The 25319-nt window shown below is 45.5% G+C and overlaps 1 protein-coding gene across 2 annotated transcripts in view; it reads right to left on the reverse strand.

The window, feature by feature from the left end:
• Window positions 1-16196, reverse strand: part of FHIP2B (FHF complex subunit HOOK interacting protein 2B) — a 124533-nt gene extending 108337 nt beyond the window's left edge. Inside the window, exon 1 of one of the 2 annotated variants that reach the window (XM_069213978.1) lies at window positions 16040-16195. In XM_069213978.1, the coding sequence (XP_069070079.1) occupies window positions 16040-16084 (45 nt within the window). In that variant the 5' untranslated portion in view covers window positions 16085-16195. Of the gene's footprint in view, window positions 1-16039 lie in introns of both variants that reach the window. The other variant, XM_069213980.1, reaches the window with a different exon arrangement.
• Window positions 16197-25319: the final 9123 nt, after the last annotated feature.

Consider the following 25319-nt stretch of genomic DNA (forward strand, 5'->3'; position numbering starts at 1 on the left):
ATGATCCAGGAAACCAACGCAAATATTGTACTAACTCAGAAAATAACTGCAATGGCAAATAAAATAAAATGAGGATAAGATAACAATTTATACAAGCAGAATTTTTAATAAGGAAGATTTTTCAAGAGCTCTACTCCCAGCAGAAAAACACAAGAGATTAAATTAACCCTCAATGCCCATCGGTGGAAATGTATTCAATAAAGCTCTTTCCTTCTCAAGTGAAAGAAATAAAGAAAAAGTATTCCTGTGCTTAAATCTAGCAAAAATACTGGAGTAACCTCCACCACGAAATGAAGCTCGTGAGACAGCTCTCAGTTTGACTGTGAAAACCTTTCCACGGGATAAACCTAACCTAATAACACAACAAAAGAATGGCTCAATGAAGAATGGGGCCCACTCTGAAGAGGCTGACCCAAACATCATAAAGTCACCAATATTAAAGCCCTGGAACCAAGCATCATGGAGCTGCCAATATTAAAGACCTGGAAAATAAAGGAGCAGTCAAAGATGAAATTGAAAAGAGTAAACAAAAGGAAGCAACCGACAAGGACTATGCCGGAAGAAATTAATCAAACAAACAACCTAACAAACAACAATATTCCCCAAGTCTACTACTTAAAAGACTCAACGGGAAACATCAACAGGCCATGTAACAAGAACCCGTTTAAGACAGAATCAGAGGCTGTTGCAACTCCCTAGCTTCAACGATTTAGACCACGACTCATAAAATGGCTCAAAGGTGCAAGAAATTTGATAATTCACAAGGTGCATAGGACCGGATGTAAAGAAGGAAGATTTTCTTTAAAAAAAATAAAAAAAAACAGTCTGCAAATGGATAATGGACAACCTTGGAGAAGGGGCAGGAAAGATGAAAGACGTTTACTCTGTTAAGAGCCACACTTCTACCCCAGGATCCATCTATAATTCCATATGAGTTGGCACAGTAACCTCTAATTTGATACAATACATTCAGCGATCTGAACCCCTTCTCAGGCAGCCAACTAGTAACAGGATTCACAATATGATCCTCAACAACAAGAACAGTGCTAAAAAACAATAAACCAAGCATCTCCCACCAAAAGGAAAGAACTCAGAGTAACCTGAACCTCAAACTATGAAAATTTAAATATCAACATTTTAAAGGACTATACAGATGATGTGCCCAAGACAACAGCAAAAATAACGAACCTATTACTCCAAAAGGTAAAAATATTCTCTACTTCCAAACCAACATACCAATAAAACCAAGCGAATAAAATAACGGTCTGACTAATAATGACCTCAAAAGAAAAGAATAACATTCTCTCTGACTGGAGAACAGAAACACCATTTCTGTCATGAAATATGGGTGGCATTCCAGAAAAGACAGGGGACAATGATCTCATGTACGTTCGAAAAGAAGCAGAAATTTTTTTTCTGCAGGAAATGTGGGTGGCAGCCCCTTTGTAATCTGGGGTTATATAAATGACAACAAATGTGCCATCCCAAAACTGTGCACTCGTTGCAGGGATGGGTTGTTTATAGCCTGCAGACTAGAGAAGTGTCTCAAAGCCAGAGCCTGGGAAAGCATTTATAAAAGCATCTTGCTGAGCACAATTACTCTCCTAGACAAGTCATTCCTAAGGATAATAAATGTCTATGCACAACAAAAAAAGTTAGAAGGCTTCGTCAACCTACTGAACTTATGTCTGCAATAAACAAAACTGCTGCAACCCAACACTTACTGGTCATCTGCAGAGATTTCAACTGCAAAATGAGGCCATACATTGAAGGAAACTAACAAACTATAAACTTCACTAAACATTCCAGTGGTTCAGTAAAACTTTGGGAAAAAAAGACACACGTGGTCACCAACTCCAACAATTCTGTACAAAGGAGGAAATGATCTCAGCTTGCAACTTTTTACCTTTTCAAGAATGGCTTTGCTGCAATCCCAACCTACAAATCTAAGTGGCCCAGATAACACTACATATTCCTAAAACACAAGCACTGACAGCGCTTTAAAAAAAACCTGAGGATCCTTCAAAGGCTGGAAAATGGCCACAATGCCCTACTGCTGGACATCTCTGGAAACATACCATGTGAGTCTAAATCTATACAAGATCTTGTGAGCTCCTGGGAGCTAGGATGCCAATTTGTTGCAAGATTGAGACATACCCTCAAGAAATGGGTTGACATATGGATATCAAACAAAGAAACCAAGAACCTAGTCAAAGCCATATTGGAACTCCCCCGACACCTAACAAAACATCAAGGGGGCAGTTAGGAAAACCTAACGTCACTTCTACCACTCATCACAAGTAAAGCCTGTAAAATAAAAAAGACAACCATGGGACCCAAAGGGAACACAGGGTGGTTTGACAAAGAATTTAAAAACTGCAGAGAAGGTCTAAAAATCCTGATTTGCTCCAAAGCAGACCCGGAGGAAATAAGGAATGCAAGTACCTACTACAAAACCCTGACTAGGAGAAAAAAGTAAGCACCCTTAGAGAACAATTGGAGGGTACTTGAAAAACTGCCCTAGAAAGGGTCTTTTGGAGAAATAAAATAGGAGGCAGCCTTGGGGCTAGAAGGAACACCCTTGAACCAAGTATTAATGAAGACACCCGAATTTGCCACTATCAATTTGTGTTTGGTTAAACAAACCACCAACCAACAAATTCTGACTACATGGCAGAGGTCCAGTGAAGTCGAAACTCTTACATGGTGATGAAGCACCAGCTGAACACACTGGTCATGAAGTATGCCTTGTTCTTCCTGGCCATATTGCAGACGTGGGCTACTAAATCTCTAATTCGTGGGGCGGGTGAGGCCCCAGATTGCTTCTCTGAGGTTTTCTACCAGGGTATTTTGCAGCATGCTCATGCCTGACAACACGCTCATACACATACCCGGACATAATTTCTTGACATGGAACATCCAGTACATGGCCACTCTCCGAAAACAAGATGAAGTATACGCATACCTCAGGCACCGCCACATTCACATTAAATGCCTCCTGGAGACGCACTTGACTGCGGCGGAACTGGCAAAGATGCATAAGAGCTGAGGGAAACAGATATATGGTACCTGCTATTCTGCATATGCCAGGAATGTGCTTGTGACTGGCACGAGGGGTCCGCCTATAGGTAATTACTGGCAAAGTAGACCCGAAGGGTCAACATGTTATCCTTAAAAGGCGGCTAGATGGTAACACCATGAATGTAATCTCTCTCAACACACCCAAAACAGAATTTTCTGGCTTCCTAGAGCGCATGATCCCATTGCTGTTGCATGATCCACTGACACCGTGCATATGGTGGGGGGCATGCATTTTCAATTTTGTCTAGGACATGGATAAGTATCGCTCAATACCCCTGCTCTGCGGAGTTGTCTGTGTGGTGACTTTGAGCACTTTTCAGCATTGAGTGCGAGATAGACAGGCTCAAGATTTGCGGCGGGCGAGGAATCCAACTGCTAGTGAGTACTCCTTTTACTCCCCGGTGCATCAGCTGCTTATGCACTTAGATTTGTTTCTCTGTACCTGCGAGCTGGTGGCAAAGGTGACTGATATTAACACCTGGCCTGCAATGTCTCAGACCACACCCTTCACAAGATGACTTTGCACTGGGGTAGGCATAGGGCCAAGATCCCAGTGGGGAGGTTTGAGCCAGAAGCACTCCAAGATGCACCCTTCCAGATACGGTGGGTGCTCAAATTGCGGATTATTCTGCGGATAATAAGTTGTTGAAGAAGTCCTAGCAGGTAGATTGTGATGCCTTCAAGGTTGTGACCAGGGGAAAATGCAGTTACTTTGAGGGAGATAAAACAGACCCTACAGATGGACATCACACACAGTGAAACAGATATGCAGCGGTTGGAGATTGGCTTGCCCTCAAACCCAGACAGGGCTACTGAACTGGGTGCACTGCACTGCAGGCATGTATTACTTTCATACTGCTTAGGGTTATTGGACTACATGGCCTACTTAACCAGGCAACACATTGAGGGAGACCGCACTGGGATGGTCCAGGCAGGGTGCTGGCATTGGTGTTGCACAAGTTGGCACCACATAGCCCTATATTGGAGATAACTCACCCTTATGGGGTTGTGGTCACATCCCAAGCTGACATTAATGCGGCTTTCGCCACAATATATTTGCCAGCTCCTGAGCAGTCTGCTGACTGCCTGCTGGCCTTTCTCTGTGACATACCGCTGCCCTGCATTAACTCACTGCAGAGTGGTGATCTGGATAATCCTCTACAGATTGAGGAAATTTGGGCCCGTGGGGCAGATGGCACATAATAAAACGCCAGGAACGGGTGGGTTGCCAGTTGAATTTTATTTTGATTACAGCACCCACCTGTGCCCCAAACTGCTGCAGGTAACTAAAGTTCCACGCGTGTTGAAGACGCATCCTGAGTCCCTAAGGGAAGCTCTGACTGTGGTGCTCCCAAAACCTGGATGTGACATTGTATAGGCCTCTCTCCCTCCTAAACATGGACTTTAAGATTCTGGAAAAGGTCCTTGCAAATCGGATGTTGATTGGTGGTCGCTGGTCCAGTTGGAGCAGAATGGGTTTATTCCCGACAGGAGCACGTTCTTAAATGTCAGGCGCTTGATTGGGCTTGTGGTGAATGTTTTTAACCTTCAATTAGGATTTCTGGCAGCGTCACTAGACATTGAAAAGGCTTTTGATACGTTGAGGTGACTTTTTCCTCCTGGCTGCCCTAAGGGAAATTGGGGTGGACCTTGGGTTTATGAGTTGGATCGTACCCTTTGTAGCCACCCATCGGCCAGGGTTAAGACTACCAGGACCATATCTGATCAATTCCCCATTGGCAGGGGGACCCGTCAGGGTTGCCCGCTGTCCCTACTGCTTTTCACGCTGGCTTGTTTGCTTCGAGACAGGGCTGTGCATAGGGAATTCGGGCAATGGGTCGCTGGCATGTGATCTCCTTATATGCTGATGATGCCCTGGTGTATTCACTGGATGCGGTGGCAGCGTTGCCTCTGCTTGAGGACTTGTTGGGAGCTTTTAAGAGGTTTTCGGGCCTTTGTGTTAATTGGCCCTAGTCCTGCTTGTTTCGCCCTAAGGTGGGTGCTGCCTGCCCAGCACCGGAGGAGGTTCCCCTGACTTGGCTTGTTTGGCAATATGACTCGTTTAAGTATTTGGGGGTGCAGGTGTACCCCACGAAGGCTGCCTTGCTAGAGGGTAACCTGGGCAAGGCACTGAGATCGATTTGCTCCTCTCTACCATTCTGGACCTCTCGTCCTCTCCCAGTTAGGGTGGGTTGCAATTGCAAAGATGCTGATCCTGCCTCGGTTGTTGTATTTTGTGTGGAGGACCTGTTCCTAGGTGGTAATTTTGGGGCTTTCCCAGACTTGGTTGAGGTCCATGGGTCCCTGAATGGTCAGTTCCTCGCATATAACGCACTTGTGCAAATTGTTTGCGAGAACTGGGGGGCTGCTCTGTTGGCAGGAATACTGGCTCATACCACGGGCAGGAGTGTAGTAAGAACACTGTATAGACTTCTGTTGGTGCAGTCGCACAATCTGACCCCCACACACAGGGCGAAGTGGGAGGCAGATCTGGCCACAATGTTTGCATCCAAGCAAGAGAGCAATGTAGTGGCCCAGGTGCGGAGGGGTATCCGGGAATGTTTGAGTCTGCTTCACACATTTAAATTATGTTCAACATACCCCACTCCACACCACATGTTTGGCGGTGCGCTCAGGGATTTCCCAAAGAGTGGGAGGGCGGAAGTGGGGTTCTATCACACAGTGTGGCTCTACACAGAGTTGCAGACGGTTTGGTCACAGGTAATGTCTATCATCTCTGGGATAGTGGGCCGCTGGGTTCCGTATACACCTGCGCTTTGCCTGCTTGGACTCATGGCTCGATCTAAGGCCAACCGATTGCAATGCACATTTGTGAATCTGGCGCTGGTAATGTTCAACAGGCCTGGAAGTTGTCAACGCCTCCAGCTGTTGTCCATTTTATGTCAGCTTTTGACACTGCCCCAAGGCCCAGACAGTGCAAAATAAGGACCTGGATACAACATTACTGTCACTAATAAGGATGCTTTATACAGATGCCTCAACTCAAATTAGGATGAATCCGAAAGAGCTCCTAAGCAAGACAATTAGAACCACCAATGAAGTGAAACAAGGATATCTTTTTGCACTGATACTCTTTTCCCTATATTCAAACAATCTAAAGAGGAGAATTTTTAAGCATCCTCAGACATTCCAGCAACTGAAAATTATCCTGTACCTGTCCTACTATATGTAGATGACCCCATCCTGATAGTGGAACACAAAGAAGCTTGCAAGCTTAAACTCAAAGCTATGGCACAGTACTGCCAACTGAACAGCTTGAATATTAACACAACAAAACAAAGACTATGATATCTGAGAGGAATAGCTAATAAACTCAAGCCTTCCACATTAACAACATAAAACTGGAAGAAGTTGACAAGTTTAAATATCTGGGCCTATCAATTTCAAATAACCTCAAGTGAGATCAGGATAGCGTTCGAAAAATCTGAAGGCTCTAATATTGCAATTCCCAGGGAGGCCAATGCCATTGGAACCACTTCTGAATTAATATTTTGGGTGTCAAATCACCTGTGGAGCTGAAATATAGGACCTGGAAAATAAAGTTTCAAAAATAGGGGCCATGAAAATACATTTTGGAAAAATGTACTGCTGTCACCTCCCACAGAGGCATAAGTCAGCTACACCTCTACCCAAAACTGATGCCAAATGGCACCCACAATATACAGGCTGAAGGTTATGAGATCGCAAGAATCTAACCTAAACTACAAATCCTGGAATGAGCACTTGATTTTCTGACAAAAATGAACATTCACAGCAAGCTAGGAAAAAGAAAAAAACACCATCATTATAGTCCTTACACCACATAACCGTACCTTGAAAAATATCTATACTAAGAAAATCAAACAGATTATAAGTGAACAATTTAACGCTTACCTGATGAAACACAGATACTAACAATTAGACAACCTGCTTCCAGCCGAGGCCCAAGGCCTGTTTGATGTCTCACCACAAGCACAACCTTCTCTGACCAAACTAACTACAGAGACAGGAGACTCTTTTTTTTGCGAGGAGTGGTACCTTCCCTAAACTTTAAGCTATCAAAGAGGAATACATCCAGGCCTCCGAAATGCACATGCTGCAAAATTGAAGATGTCACCCACTGCCTGCTGAAATGCCCAATGTATAACGAGGTCAGGAGGCAAACCATCAACTAAAGTCTGGAGAAAGAGCAACTGGAACTGGACTCAAGCTGTGACTCATTTCTGCTAAGTTACATTTCTGAAAGAACAACCTAAAGAGTAGGAGGATAAGTGGCAAAAGGTAGGGCTATCAATGGAAAATATTTTAGATCATCGGACAGTTGAATGAATAAATGACACCTCCCACAAATCACCCTTCCTAAAAAAAAAGAAATAAAAAAAAAAATGCACGTTCACTACCCATTTCCCATGACATATGATACGCTACTTGAGCTTTCAGATGAAGGAAGACATTTTAACATAAACTTCAGTTTTATTTTCACTCAATTTTATTTTTATTTCTTCAAATTTCTAACACGTGCGAAAGGTGGTTTCTGCTGACAGCACCAATAAATGAATCAATCAAATCAGTCAGTATAGTGAACATAACTTTCTCATCAGCACTGACTTCCCTTCACTATCTACGATGAGTAAATTTATAGCCAACCACTTGATAACTCTGATTTAATACTTTGAGAACATTTTACATTTTAATGCAGATTCTTCAGGGATTACGAATTCATTATTTTTGTATGTCTGGCTCAAAAACAACACAAACCTCTACACCTCCAAAAGGTTTCATGTATGTAACCTATTGTCTTTTCCAATGCATGATTTATTATAGTTGTTAGGTCTGGCTTGACAGTGTAGCTGTCATCTGACATTATTTCTCAAAAGAAAAAGAGGTCAAAGAAGCGCTACTGTGAGAGCCCAGATGTTGATATCCTTGAGTACAGCATTGGGCAGAATTTGTGTGCTTCAATTTTAAAGGAGGGCTTGGGATCACCTTCTACCTTGTGGGAGAACATACGCTCACTGCAGCAGATGAGTTGGTTATGGTGACAAGCCAATGATCAAGACTATAGGTGTAATCTATTTAAGACATTTTTATAGTGGGCAGCATATGCTAAAGCCATTGGGCATTTTACAATGGGTTAAAGATTGCAGACAAGTATTATGTTACATGGAATCTCACAGATTTTCCAACTAGGCACAGATTTTGATGTTGGTTACTCGAATGGCCAGACTGTCCTACCAGGCACTAGATATTTCGATAGGCTGGCAGTGTAAGGACTGCTTTCACTGACAGTGGGGGGGTGGATTTATTGCTGGGGACTTACTGCCCACATTCCTACTTGTTGTGCTTGTAAATAAAAAATGCTAAAACAAATGGATTTAAAGTAAGCTTTAAAACATTTAAACTATTTGTTGTTGCATTGTTTGTGAATCGCTGCAAGTAGGAACATTTCCAGCAGGCCCCGGCAATAAAACCAGCTCCCACTGCAGTGAAACAAGACCCCCCCCCCCACAGTGCTAGCCTACCAAAACGACAGTAGAAAGTCCAGCCCCAGTTACTCCCACTGATAATCCATTGGTTTAAAGAATTTTCACTGTGATAATCCTTGTAAAACCCTGTTTGAAAGAGTGTGCTTTGTTTTGCTAACTTTAATTTTGTTCATATTTGCAATTCTATGACTTATGCCTAACAGTTACCTTTAATATTGTAGTCCTGAAATGGTTATGGTGAGAAGCCAATGACACCCACTGACAGCGTTCAGCCTACGGATATGAGGTAGCCCACTTCGACCACTTGCTCTACAGCTCTTTGATGACTGCATTTTTTCCTGAGCACATCTGACAAAAAATGAGTGTGCTTCCATGCTGCCAAGATTAGTAGACCAATCGTCCTTAGCTTTTCCAGACTCTCCCTTTACCAATCCAAATATTTTTTTTTCCTTTCTTCCCTTATTTGAATGTTTTGCAGGTCCGCAACAGTGCTACCAGGAAGCTCGCATGTCGCTCTTTTAATCTCAACTGCATGGCATTTGGTGTGGCCACTGCAGCTAAATCGGGTGGCCATCTTGGAATGGAACTGTCCATGATATAGCACTGTTTTACAATTCTAAGATGGCCACCATGTTTGGAAACATTGTCAGACATCTTGCATTGGTAAAACAAAGATACAAGATGGACAAGAAGGGGGTGTCTCCACAGACGATTTGGTTCCTCAGAAACTGAGAGAGAACGGACAGTGCTTTTGCCCGAAACAGATCGCCCCTGATGCAACATGAGTGCGAACGCCGCAGCAGGAGTAGGAGGATTCCATTGCAGTCTCACCACACATTATGAATCATGGACCACGCATTAAACAGCGCACCAAAATCAAAAATGAAACATCAGGTCATGGTAGCCGGGGGCAGAATTTGGAGGCGCCTCTGCCCTCGTCATCACTTTTCCCCCGCTTTCCTTAGGGGAGAAAGCAGAGGTTCAGAAAATAAAAAGCACCGGTCTGCAGAGACAGCATTCAGAAGAGGTTCTCTAAGGTCTGCAGGAATAGTTAGATCAGCAAGGCCTTTGGTGAGCTGGAATAAGAGCATTACAGCGGGTGTAAGCTTGCCAGCCTCTGGGGTGGATAGCAGTAGCAGCATCGGCCTTCCTCTGGGAGCCGAGACAGAGCACGACGTGCAGCGGTACAGTTTGTATCCCCTGGTTTACCCTGGTCTCTAGTGGTCCCGCAGGGCCTGTGGTCATAGGTCAGCAATCGCTGATCTGACGGGTAGTGGTAGCAAGTGTTACTAAGGAACCCAAGTGCAGTGGGCTGCTATAATTACGGTGTGGGACTAGTGTAGGCTACACCTACAGAGTGGGACTGGTTAATGCTGAAATTTTGAAATTGCTGAAGTTCTGTGGTGGTGGCAGCGGTTCTGAAAAGACAGTGAGTACTAGCCGAAGAATCTTTTTTTAAAGGACTCTTATAATATGGCCCGAGTAAGTATTAAAAAAAACTCACGGAGTGAAGAAACTAAGGAAAGCAAGGGCCCAGCTAACCTAATTTTGCCTAGCACACCAAATCCAAAATTGGGTAGCCCAGGTCAGTCGAATGACAGGGATGGCCGTCAGGGACGGGGAGGATGCTAGAGGTGCAAGGATATTGGACCCCCAAGGGCATCATCCCTGGTGAACTCTATTAAAGAATTTGTGGGAAAGCACTTTAAAGGCAATCGGTGAAAAAAGGGGAAGAAAATCGATCTATTGTACCTCTGTATCCCCAGACTCCCTACCCAATAGATAAGAGCGAGGCAGAGATATGTGAATCACAATTCTTGTTTGAACAAGAGGTAGTCTGCTTGAACGCAGATTATCTTCATCCCCTTACCTGCAAATGGGAGAATTAGAGGAAGGAGGCTCCCAAGGAGATAACCCCAGGTCTTCGAACTGAAGTCATGAACCACTGGACTGGGATGAAGAAGGGATACCATCTAAAGTATTTAATGCCATGGACTCCAAGATTAGCAGTGCTTTCGGGTGGGGGGGGGCGCTAAATCCAATAAACAAGGAGCATCAGGAACTCCCTCCTACATTGATATGTGGATTAGATATTGGATCCTCCTCTTCGTCGTCAATGCTGGATGTTATGGTCCTAATGCAAAAAAAAACCCTGCAGGGTATTTTTGAGGCAGTGGTACTGAATACTGATAAATTTTTAAAAATGCATAAGTCTTACCTGCAGACTATTGCCTCAGAATTTAAATTGATAAATGGTTGCATGCCCAAGTTAGTAAATCCCGTCACGGTAGGGGGGAGGCACTAGCGGATCGATGAAGGGACTTGGGTGATGGGACTGTCGAGGGGTGTCGGCCAGGAATCCGGAGGTGATCACAACCTCAGAAGGGTTACCCTCGAAATATGAATCTAAAGTTCCTATGTTAAAAAGGAAAAGAGGCAGCTACTACGGTGGCTACTTCTTTGCCCTGAGGTTCTCAAGACATAACAAAGGAACAAAGAACAAAAAAAATGGGCCAGAAGCTATTACCCAGGGGGTGCAAAAGGAATACCGAGCATGTCATACAATACTCTCAGCCTACAGCGAGAGGCATGGAGGTAAGGGAAAAAGGGGGTTAAGGTGGCACACAGGCTCTGGTTAGCCTTTCTACCTCTTACCCAGCTAATCTAAGTAGAAACCTCTGTAAGGAAAGGGGAAAGGGGAAAAAGTTCACCCATGGTACAAGTTTGGTCTGCTGGTAGGGCACAGGAAGGGCGAAAGATGCATGAATGGCATCAATGGGGGACAAAATGTGAGACCTAATAGGGAGGGAGATAGGAAGGAGGAACCCAGAGAGGGTAGAAAAGACCTGAAAGTGTCTACTCCGAAGTTTAGGTTCACTACAGAGATGGAGAAAAGACTGGTAACAATGTAAAGTCGGATGTCTCTATATTCCAAGGACCTGGAGAGGATCGGTGGGTGGGGGGAGGTGGGCAAAGTCCCTATAGAGCCAGACTTAGAAGATAGGCAGGGGAAAAGACGAAGGAAGCAAAACCCTTTAAAAAGATCTTGGCTTCTTGAGCTATTCTCCTTCTGTCCCAGTCTCCACACAATCTCCGCAACTGATTTGAAACAAGTTGGCTTTTTTTTAAATAGAGACGGCAGGATGTCACAAAAGTCCTGTTATACTCAGGATCTGTCAGAGATACCCTTCTCAAAGCAGAATCAGAGTTATAGTCTCAGGCAGTGAAAGTATCCAAGGAAATGGGTGTAGACCAGTGTATGCCCTTAAGTCAGGGCCCCTTGAAATGCCACAGTGGTCTTCAGACAAACCAACGTAATTAGGACCCACAAGGGGTTTACTCTAGGTATAGGCAAATAAAGGAAACCAGAGAAGGTAGGCTCCATGTTGCCTTCTCCCAAGAAGAAAGATATAGGGGCATTCCCTTTGATCAAAACCGGTATGATTGCCTGAGTGGGGACGAGGACGTGGGTGAATGGGCTGACCTAAGCAATATAGACTAGGGATGGGTAACACTGAATAGCATTGATTTGCTCTCCTGGAACTCCCATGACTTAAATAATTTAAAAAATCTGCGGACTTTTAGAGAAATGACAGAGCAGTACTCAATTTTGTGTTTCCAGGAGACATGGCTGTGCAGTGAACTCCGCTAATACATGGCTTCTTGGGAGTTCACCACAAGGCATTAGATAGTATAACAGAGAGGCCTTCAGGGGGCTGTTAACACTGGTATCTTCTAAAATTGCCGCTAAGATATGGGAAATTAAGACATGTTGTCACTGGATCTTTGCCTGTGACATACAGATGCTAAATTTTTGTCAGGGAAATGAAAGTTTCATTACCCTCAACATTTATATACATACATGAAGTCTTCATAATTTTAAAGGCATTATGGAATAGTATAAGTGAGCTATAAACCTAACATCTGCTTATTCCAGTGGGGAACTTCAACCACAAATTGCTTTCCGAGATGGTGGACGAAAGGTACAAGGATTTGTTATCTGATTTTAGTATCCAAAGGGCTTGTTTGTCAGCAAATGAGGCTACAGGAAGGGAAATAAGAAAATCTTACATCATATGGGCTTGTAAGCTTAAATGGTCGTGTGTTAGCAGACATTCCAGCAAGGAAAACGTTCCAGCATGGCAACCAGAATTGCCCAATAGATTATGTGTTCGTGCAAGAAAGGGCCTTTCATCTAATAAGGAAATCTGAAGTATCACAAATGAAGGGGAGTTATCATTACCCCTCAAGTACAATCCTTGATCTGGAAATTGTCCCAAGGCAGATGAAGGTTCTCCCATCAAAGATAAGATACCCGAAACGTTTAAGAACAAGAAACGCTGAGAAGCATCTACAATTATTGAAGACCCTCCAATATAGATATGAGGACTTTATATCTGGTAAGGCACCCCCGACTTTCTGCAATGGAATGAGGGAATAATAGAAGAGGTGGTTGCATGCTTAGAAATACGAAGTGACAGCCTTTAACAATACACAGGATAAAAAGAGGTCCGCACAGCAATCCAGGAATAGATGGTTTGATAACGAATGTAGGTTCATAAAACGAAAAATAAGGACGCTTGAAAGATATACGAGATTTACTAGAAATAAAATGGACATGTTACGCCACCATAGCCTAAGGAATGCATTAAAAAAATCTGGTGACCAGCAAAAAGCAGGAATTTTAAACAAAATATTGGGATGTAATGATTGAGACAACAGAGTCTAAAAATATAAAGAAATTCTGGAGGTTGGTATAGGGAAGGAAAGGTAATGCCTAAAGGAAATTGACAGGATTGGTGGGAGAGAATGCCTGGATAGAATTCTTGGAGGGGACTTATAACAAAGATGTTACACTAACTCATTGCCCAATAAAGTTTCTTGTAAAGGAAGAAACAAAGGAGAGTTTTCAGTGCAAACAATTAAGAAAACAGTAGAAATGTTAAAACTTACAAGAGCTGAGGGACCTGATAATTTACCAACAGTCATAATGAAACCAACATAGCTTGGTGGAGCAGTTTATTTCATCTCCTTTTTCAGGAAATTCTTCTGACCGATTTCCAAACTGTTGGAAGGGGGCGAAAATCAAACCCATATATGAAAAAGGCGAGTATTCCTGCCGAGGAAACTATTGAAAAATAAATCTGTTAAGACGTAAGTGGGAAGGTCTTTTCAAAAATCCTTTTGGGGATGTTGGGGTACTGGGCAGAAACAAACACAATCATCCTTCAAGAACAAGGAGGCTTTAGGGGGTGTCACTCAATGATCATTCAGTTTCAGTTTATGGGCCACTGCTACGAAATCAATGGAGCAGTGTGGAAGATTGTTCTGCTGGTTTGTTAATTTTAGTGGTAAAGCTGGGACGCTGAAGAAGGAAGGTGTTTAAAAACACTGCTTTCTCTCCCATTATCTACAATAGTGCAGGCAGTTAGAGTAGAGACAGGCCTAAAAGGTTGAACTTATTTAGCATGTGCAGATATAATAACATTTTGGATAGAAATAGATTGTGAGGAGAGCTCCAAAATGTCTCTGTTATGTAAAAGGGAGATACTGCAAAGTGAATTAACATGGGCTAGAGAAGTCAGAGAGAGAATCCTCAATTGCTGTAGGAAATTAAAAACAAATATCCCAGATGGAATCAATTAGACTGGCGACAGTAATGCTGAACTTAGGTGAATAGTAAAACAGGTCTCTAGAGAGGAGGACACTCTATACTTAGAGAATAAGAAATTGGTTTCCCATCTGATGATATCATGGATGGGAGACCTTCCCCTACCTGGAGAAACTCCCAAATGTACAGAAGCGTCAACGTCTCTTGAGATTTAGATGTGAGGTGAACCAAGTTCTGATATCTGAGGTGTAAGAATCTCTGTTAGATAGAGAGAGGATTTATTAAGTGTGGCCTTAAAAGGGAGGGAGATGTAATACATACCCTAGAGGACAGGGATCAACGAAAGATGCCATTAAAACCTGTTTTTACAAAGTAGGATAATAAAGATAGGGTTAAGCAATCAAATTACTTGTAGAAATGAGATTCCTGTATATAACTTGTGCTATGGGGCGATATTTACTATCTGTAGATGAAATAATCGTTTTAAGTGAACTTTTATATCTGTACAGATTTAGAATAAGTAGTTATATATGACTGGATGAATTGTGGTTGTAATGATATTTTACTGGGAGCTTTGTTCATTTTAACCTTCGATCTTGATTACCATGCTGTTTTAAGAGTTCTCTGTTTTAAAGACCAAGGTCTAAACATGCGTTTTGACTGATTGTCAAAGATACAATATGCACAGTACCATTCTAAAACAGTGGCCCAGCGCTGATCTTTACTAAGCAGCCATCTTGGAATGGTTTTAAATATAGCATATCACTGGTTTTCATCTCTAAGATGGCCCACGCGTATTCTGAACATGGAGGCCGTGTTGCAACTCCAGACTATACTCTTTATTCTGCTATTGCAATGCAGCTGACTGCTATGTTGAAGGTTATTTTGAATATATACATTTTGTCACCACAAAGCAGGTTATCTTTTTTTCTTGATTTTAATTGTTGTCTGCTTTCATTATTTTAATTTATTTTGCATACGCCGGTTTAGTTTTGTATCTTTTATTGTTTAAGAGTGAGTTTATGAATAGAAGAATGTTTGGTGGTGGATGAGTGCATCATGAGTACTTTAAAGTCACTAGTCAATGAAGAGGTATTTTCAACTACACGCAGGAGTTGTTGACATTGCACACACCTGTTGTTTTATTTTCCTCCTCTTTAATGAGGTCGCAGAGCTCCCACGTTTCCCAGGCCCATGCATGAATTGGTCAATCAGACCAGTTTTTTGATTTGCCCTCTGTGGCTTAAAGCCCTGATATTATATGGAATAAACAGAACTATAAGTCCCAGAATGCGAAACAATCTGGTCTTAAGTGAATTAATCATGCATATTCTAGGGGACTTGATAACTACCAGGTCTGGATATCAACAGTACATTGCCTTTAGCTCATATCTCTGCTCCAGTGGTTCAAAAAGCATCGCGTGATGAGTGACACTGCCTAAAGTCCCCGCTTTGTGGCTTACAAGTGATGCATTCTGGGCCTTGTAGTTTCGCGTATAAAATCCCATCATGCAAGCTATTAGCAAAAAAAAAAATAAACACACAAGACTCGAAGGAGCCTGGGTTTACTTTCTCGGGGAGAGAAGGCGGCCACCGAACAACCAGGAAGACTGGGGCAATATCCCCGACCCGTAGCACAGCCCTCTCTGGTCTTCCTCCAGGGTAATAAATGTAACCAGTCCTGCTAAACAGGCTGATTTCCATTACAGAGGAGACCCAATCCCCGGCCTGCAGTGGCTTATCTCCCCTCCATATATATGCCGGAGCTGCGTCCGGCTACGGCCTTCCCCTGACGGCTTTCCCTCCTCCCTTGGCCCGCCTGCGCCTCCGTCTAGCCTGGTTCTCCTCCCCGGACACTCACCGTCTCAACCGCCTGTTGCAGCAGGGCACTGAGGCGGCTGAACATGGCTCCGGGCCTCCCCGGTGCCTGGAGGACGCTCACTCCGAGCGGCTCCTCTCCCAACCCAGCCTACGCTTCCTCCTCTTCCCGTGCTACCTAGGCCCGCCCTCCCCAGCCCGCCCCCAGGAGATCCGGGGCGAGATGGCCAAGGAAGGACGGGGAACGAGAACTGCTAGACACCGCTGGAGCGAGGGGGCACGGAACCGGGCGAGCGCGTCCTTCCCGCACTCGTAGCCCGTGAGCGTGAAGGCTCCGGCGAAGGGCAGGGCGAAGTGACTGTGGTAACCTGATAGAAAAGGCCCGTAATCGTGAGAGACTGACGCGCACGGGTAAAGGAGGGACTGTTATTGCGGAAACCAAAGACGTGGCTTCCTTTCGGAGACCGAGTGCAGGGCAAGCTTGTAACTGCCTGCCCTTGATAAGGGGGAGGCACGTGACGATGCGACCACAGACCTGAGACTGTGACTTCAGGGGAAATGTAGCAACACATCCTAGAGCAGTGGTTCCCAATCTTTTGACTTCTGTGGACCCCCATTTTATCAATACTGGAGCCCGGGGACCCCCACGGAATCATTATTGGAATCCGGGGACCCCCACTGAGTCATTACTGATAGTTGGAACCTAATATTATTACATTAACTAAGCAGTCGCGGACCCCCTGAGGAGTCTTCGCTGACCCCCAGGGGTCCCCGGCCCACAGGTTGGGAACCACTGTCCTAGAGTGTTATTTCTGAAATAACTTACTTGGATTGGATAAATTAATATTACAACTTTTTTTGGTTAGAACGATAGGGGGTCTGTTTTATTCGTGTTGCACCCCTTTTTAATCATTTTTTTTCTAGTTGTAATATTTTTTTCACACGTGTATAGTGCAAACGCATTGGATTTGTCATACTGAAGCGGTTTCCAGGGTGGCGAATCCTTCACTTTCACTTTGCGGAAGCCTCTTTGCAGGGACACTTTGCACGCGTCATTTTTTAACCCATCCCCAAACGGCGACCTTATCATCCTGGGCACCTTGGCTGTTCCATCACACCTTCGCGCCAAACATTAATACCCATCCCATTATGGGATAACACCGTAAATTAACTTTGACAGCCCCTCCAGCACCGCTGGAGTCCATGTGTGGATGTGCAGGCCCCTGGGGTCATAGCAGCGACACCCCCTACCTGGTCGCCCACCTGGATCCCAAAGACTCAGACCACACAAATTTTGCTTTTTTATGGAATAATTGAGGCTGCAGTTTAATAGGCATTTTTTCAACTGACAAGCCATCCCTCAACCACCATTTACATTTTATTCAAAGAGCTATTGCTCTTCTTTTCACGAGCCTCTTAAGTACTGTGCCCTACATTCAGTGCCTGCCAGTCTGCCCCAGGTGCCCTATCACCTTGGGCGTAGCCATTCGTTTGCATTCAGGGCAAGCATCTGCTTCCAGCCCCAACCGGAACAAGCCTGTGCCCTCCTTGTCACGGCTCCCAAGCACTGTGCCCTACATTCAGTGCTGGCCAGCCTGACCCAGGAGCCCTATCGCCTTGGGTGTAACCATTCATTTGCATTCCGGGCAAGCGTCTGCTTCCAGCACCAACCGGGTGACCTTTCACTTCCAGAGCATCCACACAGTTCCTTCCGGGAAAGCGACTGCTACCAACCTAGCTGGGTGACCTTTCTCTTCCAGCACAACCACACCTTCTTTCGGGCAAGCGTTTGCTTACAGCCCACTGGGTGACCAATCACTTCTGGTATCATTATTCATTTCATTCAGGGCGTCTGCTTCCAGCCCAAGAATGAATTGATATCCTGGGTGAATGTCCCCACCCTTCTTTGCAAGTTGAACTTGTCACCGCTACAACAACTTCTTCTGGGCCACAGGCTCTGCCCTTGATTGTTTCCTTCAAGTTCAACACACAAGACCATTGTGGTAGCCTGCCATTACCATACAGGGTCCTGACTGTCACCTGTTTGCGGGCTGTTCCCCTCCAGCAACCTGCCATGCCTATACACCAAAAGGACCTCCTGTAAGTCTACTATGCCTCTGCGACAGTTATCCCCTAGAGGACTCAATCTTTGCTCCTTATCTTCTCTGAGGGTGGGTGGGTGTCCTCTGAAGAATCCCCAGGCGAAAGAGGGCCTGTGCCAGGCGCCTACAGTTAAATACCTTCCACACCCCAGCCACATTCCTATAGCTAAATTTACGACAGGGCTGGACCCAGTGTCCCCCTTCCTAACCAGTAACTTCCTGGTCTGCCTCCACTAAGGCCCATGGTCCAGCCATATCTCCTACAGCTTCTAGGCTTCCCTTGCTACTGATGTGTGACAGGCTGCGCCCAGGCTGCAAGTTCTGTGTCTGCTCGCTGCTTACCCCTTCTTGGCTCTACTTTTGCCCCTCAGTGTCCCTACAGTGAGGCATCGCAAGGACACCTTTCTGGCATTTCTTCCCTTTGACGGTGTACCATCTGTCCTACTGTGTTATTGATGCCGGTTAAAATGGTGCTGTGTCCTCCATGCTGTTGGTGGTTCCATGACTGCCACCAGCTCTCCTGTTCTATACCAAGTACCTTCTCCTATGAGAACCCAAAAAAGTTAAAGAGCCCTAACAATGTTCAGTAGGAATATGTTCATGCTTAGCCCGGATCCGAGGACCGTGTGCTTTGCATAGTAGCCTGGCACCTTTAGGTTAATGAGCCTGTGCCTGACAAAATCCCGACACATGTCCTTGCAAAATTAGCTAATGGAAGTATTACTCCTCCTTTCGAATCTCTCAACTGCTCCATGGTTCTCTGTGCCCCTCCATTCAAAACACACTATGGGGGTCATTTCAACAGCCGTGCTGAAGACCACCAGTGGTGGCTCTTTTCCGCTTGGCGTATTATGACTGCTGGCAGCCCTCCGTCCTTTTCCGGACGGAGAGCCGCCAGCAGCCATACTGGCAGGCGACGGGGAAGTGGAGGTTGCCCCACCTCCACCGCCCCGTCAACAGAACATCTCCTGGCGGTGTTCTGTTGACAGGGTTCTGGCGGCGGAGCAGCCCCCATGGATCCCTCCCCTCCCGGAAGATCAACGGACAAGGTAAGTTGATCGTCTGTTAGGGGTGGGGGGGGGGTGCTGTGTGTTGTGTGCATCATGGGGGTGTGCGTGTGAGTATGTAGAGGGGATGTGTGAGTGCGTGTATGCATGCGGGGGGTGTATTGTGATTGGAAATGTGTGCGTGTATGTCTGAATGTGGGTGTGCATGTATGACTGTGTGTGTGTCTGTTGGCATGTTTGTTCGTGTGTGTGCGGGAATGTGTGTTGGTGGTGTCTGCATGCGTGTCGGGTGTGTGTCTGTGTTGTGATGTCAGGGGGAGGGGGTGGCAAGGGGGTGGGGGGTGGGGGAGACCCCTATCAGTGCCAGAGAAGGAATTCCCTGGCACTGATAGTGCTCACCGCCATGGATTTCATGGCGGTTCCAAACCCCATGAAATCCATGGCGGTGAGCCGGGTCATGATACCGCTGGCGGTCTTGTGACGGCGGCCAGGCTGGAGAACCAAGTCTCCAGCCCAGCGGTCGTCTCCTCCATGAAGGTCTGATCGGAGAAGTGGCAGATGACCATGGCGGTAACCGCCATGGTCATAATTCCAATTTTTTACTGCCAGCCTGTTGGCGGTAAAACCGCCACTTCTCCATCATCCGCCAGGGTCATAATGACCCCCTATATCTCAGACCAAAGGATGTCTGTGGGGCAAACTAACCTAGCAACTTCAGTCAAGTCAGTCTTTATGATTTCCAGCAGTTTCCACCTGCCCAGAGCAGTGAGGACATTGTAGCCCAGATGACCCATTGTGACATTTGGCCACCCAGGTGACTCAGGGCCCTCCAAACCGCAGGCAGTAGTTGGGCCCACCTCGTCCAGGTTTACTCATTCAGACCAGGTTAGTGTTGCAAAGCCATATACCTTTATACTGTCTCCTTGACCACTCCCACTGCTGGGCCCTCAAAACATACAAGTACCCGAGCAGCCAGACTGTCTGCACCTGGTCTGTGCCTCCTTCGAAAGAGAAGAAAAGGGGGAGGGAGATCTTAAATGGATTCCGATCTGATGTAAGCCCTGAAGGCCTGGGACCTCCACTTGCCTAGCCTCCTAATCACATTCTCCCCTAAGTTGTGTCCTGCCGCTGTCATGGCTGCTTCTGTGTGGAATTAGTGGGTGCTAAAGCACTGCGGAGGCAAGCCTGCATGATCCAGGTTTTTTTTTTCAGCCCAGCCGTAAACTGGAACCTGCTTAAGAAGGTACCGTTGAGGTGTAAGAACAAGGGAGACCCACTCCAGGGCCTTACCCACAAATAACCGTGAGTGAAGCACACCGGACAACATTTGGGGGTGCTAAGGCAATTTATGTATTACAGTTTGTCTCTGGCCTGATCTGTTTTTTCTTCGCCATAACTTCAGAAACGTGGTCCTCACTCATGCACAAGTCTTGGAGCTGAAGGCAGAAGTGGTCTGCTACTTTCCTCGAGGGAGCCACCACTTCACTGACCTTATACCCTCTGAAGAATGCTACTGAAGAGGCTGACTGAAAAGGAGCCAATTTAAAAGGGTCACTGCAAATGGCTCGTAAGGACTGCAGCAATGTAATTAGCCTGTTAAAGTCAATGGGGAGCCTCTGGTCTTGAGGTCTGGCCTGCATGTGTCGCCATCCCTTCATCGCTGTTCTGCAGTAGAAGGACTTTGTCAGATTCTCCCCAGATTTGAGCTTCGCTTAGAGGCCATGGCTGCTAAATATGCATGTGCCCCTACCTTTCTCCATCCATTAGTGCATTTCCACAGTATGAACGTCTCCACTCAATGCTTGCTCACTTGCTGCTTAGATATGTTAAACCTTGTACTTGTGAGAATAGGGCCAGCTACGTACTTTACTTTTTGATTGTCTTCGGTGGAAGGGCCCTGTTGACCAGCACTGCTAAGTCAGGTCTAACAGGCCCGAAAGCTCCTTCGGGAATGATGGCATCTCCTGGTCTGCCTGCGGCACTAGCTGTGAAAACCTGGACCACTGAAATTGTGAGAGCTCAGGCAATTGAGTTCTCACAACTCGGTACATGCCTAACATTGATCTCTGTGTTCGCACATAGTTGGCAGGTGACAATGTGTCACGGCAGGCCCAGGACCCTTGGCCATGCTACTGAGCCATAGATCACTGTCTGCGCGACCGCATGATTGTCTGACCAAAACTTATCCTGCTTATTTGCAAGCCTCTTCTTCCAGAGCGAAAAGGTAAACTACAATGGAGACCAACTCTAATAGCGTTATGTTTCTCATAACTCCCTTTTTTGCCAGCCAACGGGCTAACGCTCAGCACACCAGGCTTTGCCCAGCATCATGCCAAATCCTTCACCCCTAGTCACATCTGTGAAGAGCTCCAAGTGTGTTGCTGTTACCCATGGTGCACACCATATCAGCGTGCCATTGAAGTCTGACAAGAAAGTTAGCCTTGTTGAAGATGCTGCCTGACCCCACGTGACAGCCAGAACTGATGGTGTCTCCTGGTCAGCTCCAATAGGTGCTTGGTCAATGCTCTCCCTGCTGGGATCACCCTTCTGGCGAAATTAAAGTTGCAGAGCAATTGCTGTAGTTTCCCCATGTTTAGATTTCTTCTTAGCCACCAGCCCTTCTATGGATAGTTGCAAGTCGATGACCTTGTCAGTGATCAGCCTGCATACCCTTTATAATGAGTCCAGTTCAGTGCCCAGGAAAGTTAGCCTGGTTGTTGGACCTGAAGTTTTGTTGTGCGCTAGTGGCATACCCAGCATGTCTGCCAGCAGGATGAACTGCTTGAGGATGACCTGGCACTAACTTGGGTTAGGCTTGCCCATGAACAGGAAGTCATCTAGATAGTGAATTTCCCACCCCCAGGGAGTCACCCATTGATCTCTGATTCCAGGAATGTGCTAAAAGCCTCAAAGTAAGAACAAGAGATTGTGCAACCAATGGGCAGGCATTTGTCAAAGTAGTAAAGGCCTTCCAATTTGAAGCCCAGTAGGTGGAAGCTATTGGGATGCATTGGAAGCAGACGGAGGGTTGACTGTATATCAGCTTTACTAACACAGGAAGAGAAATGGGGAATCAAACACCGTACCACCTCCTTTAGGAGGGCTACTATTTCCCCATCCTAAATCTATATCCACAGGTAAACAAAAATAGTGTATATTTGGATGAGGTGGTCTAACCCACCTAATGTGGCATGCTTCATCATTGACCACCCCAACCCACCCTGGTAAGATGGTACTACCAGAGTGTACTCAACCTCAATATTTGTGAGGGAGGTCTTAAAATATGCTTCTGGAGAAGACAGAGATCAAGTTTAAATTAAAATACCTTAAGGTATATCACAGGATTTTCCTTTATTAGGTGGTACCTTAAGAGTATGATTCAAGATTATAAAACAAGCAGTCAATGGAGGCTTAGGGGAACATTGACCATGGCATCCTTTAAATCTGCTAATAATATGTTTCTGCCCTATTTAAGCCATAAAAATGGTCTGGAGCATTCTGTAGGGCTGTAAAGAGATCCCTATTCATTAATTTGTGTGAATAAGAGACATAAAAAAGGAAAAAATAATGTCCTACTTTCCCTGATGTGAGCTGTCAGCCTAGGATATAGAAGCAACAGCCTTATTGGTGTACTCGTTGTCTTGCTCATATAGCTCCAATCTGACAAACATTCATGTATCAGCACACATGACGGGGAAGTAGCACTGCAAACAACACAAACACACAACATGCATATCTGATGACAAAGCATGTGGCATTTACATGCATTTCTTTGAAATACTGTGATGGCTTACCCCCATACAGATCACTCTTTGCTTCACAGTCTGAAGAAGAGAGGCAACTCCTGTAGTCACACACTTCATTTATATAAAACTTCATGTTATTCCTCGCTGTGAGGATCATGGTAATAACAATATTAGATCTCTAAATTGTAAGTACGCTTTTCTTACTCCTGTTATGGGGTGTCAGTATTATTTAAAGCTTATCTATGTCAGCTTTAGCCTTCGAGGCTCCCTCATCAGAGTTTCTCAACAAGTCAACAGTGCCATCAAACATTGCATGGGAAATCAAGCATTGGTCCTTTTGCAGGCTGTCATTGACCAACGTCCCCTGGGGTTGTGATAGGTGGTGAATTAATCTAAACTGCCCGCTTCCGTCTTGGGAACCAATCCTGGGGGCACTACAAAATATGCCAGAGTTGGGTGCAGAAAGGGGCCTGCTACATGACCCAGCCGGAGTTCCTTCACTACTTTTTGCTGCAGTACTTCGATCTGCTCTGACACAGATTTGAGATTCTTTCTGAGATGCTCCCCTTGTGGTCTACTGTATGGAATCTGGAAACCTTCAAATCCCTTCACCAGTAGCTGTGTGTCCTCATGCTTGTGATAAGTGTTAAGTAATTGCTTGAGTCAAGTAGTGCTAATGGATGTGAGCTCTCCGAACATATCCTTCTCCCCCTCTCAGCACCCCTCATGCTGCTCCCTTTTTTTTTTGTGAGCCGGACCATTTCTTTTCCGGCATTCAGTAACAGGATGAACTCCCCCATAATTCCTTCATGCATGCCTGAATCTGCATTCCAGTCCCCATTTGCATTCACCTTTATCATATTTCCAACATGTGGGTGCCGTCCTTTTGCCTGGTTTACCTGCCATGTAGGAATTTGACTTCCTTCTTGGCGGGCCCACTCCTGTTTTGCTTTGCCACCATAGGGATGAAGTGAGTACCCTGTGCTACTCAATCTCTCCCGGGCTTCTACCATTGTATTCATGTAGCCTATCACATCCTTGTGATCCCACGTCTGCATCTTCTCATATCTCAACCTATCATCACCCTGGTACATGCGATGAGCCTCGTGAATATTTTGCCTGTAGAGCAAAAGCGCTGTTAAGCGTTTATGGAAAAGTTTCGACCATAATGCTGGCCATGGTCCTAAACACATGCAGCCAGTTTTCTGTAAATCGCTCAAACCTAGCTTTGCACTTTGCTTTTCTCTCGTCGGCTTTCTTATCACACGTTACTAGGTCTACCCCCTCGTCCTGAGCTCCAAGAGAGAGATGTTAGTGAACTCTTTTCTCCAAATTCTTTCACTGCGAGGGGTACAAGCATTGCCAGCCCTGTCTTCCTAACTATTATTGGAGGGTCACTCAGGAAAGACATTATGTATTCACTAGCTGGTTTACCACTCACTGTGCATTGCGGTGGTCCTCCAAGCCATGCAGTTGTTGAGTTATGCACTACCAACTGGCTGTCTCTTGCTGCAGAGGGGTTTGCTCAGTAGGAGTCCCAGTCACCTTTCATCATCCCATGGTTCAGACCCTGATCTGCAGGCTGCAGACTCCTTCCCGATTTGGCCCTACCCTGATCACTAGTTGCTAGTCCTTTGCCGGTTGGGGTGCCTGTAGGAAGCCGGCCTGGTGTGTGGTGGACACCTATGGTGTTTGCACCTTGTACCAGGTCCAGGCAACCCCTATTACTGAATGAAGACAGTGTCTAGGAAGCCAGGGCTCTCTAGTGGTAGCTGTGGTGGTGAGCAGCCAAGACTTATTTAGGAGGAAGGTAAAGCACTTGCAATACCACAGCAGGCACACACCAACGCGCCACACCTGAAAGGAACCACACACTGTTGCAAAAATAAAGGTACTTTATTATTGTAAAACTGAACTAGATTACTTATAGGCAGGTCCCCAACTGGAGGTAAGTGCACACTATACATACACAGTAATTATTAGGACTTAGCACATAAGAACAACATGCATTTGTCAAATATTAGTGAAAAATAGATGGGGCCCAATAGGGGGCCAAACCATATACTAAAATAGTGAGATTTGAAGTGAAGTCCCCCAGTTAAGGATGTGGAATAGTTAGAAGGGAGCTGGGAGAACTCAGGACCCCCAAAAGTGAGTACCTAGATGACTCCCAGCGACTAGGAGAGCAGAGGTAAGTACCTGGGGCCAGATGTAGCAAAGGTTTTTACCCATTCTGTGTCTATGGGAAAAAGTGTTCGTACATATGGCCCCTGGTCTTTCCAAAGACTAACAAGGGGACTTGGAAAAAGGAAGACTGCAAGACCAGGAGCAGTCCAGTGGAACCCAACGGTGGATTCTGGAAGAAGAGGACCTAAAAAAGAAGGGGACAGAGTCAAGTCCACACAGGAGTGTCCAGACGGAGCAGGAGCCCTACCCACCTTTTGTGAATGAAGCTCCCGGTCGACGGG

Source organism: Pleurodeles waltl, chromosome 11 (assembly GCF_031143425.1).
Source record: "Pleurodeles waltl isolate 20211129_DDA chromosome 11, aPleWal1.hap1.20221129, whole genome shotgun sequence".
NCBI lineage: Eukaryota > Metazoa > Chordata > Amphibia > Caudata > Salamandridae > Pleurodeles > Pleurodeles waltl.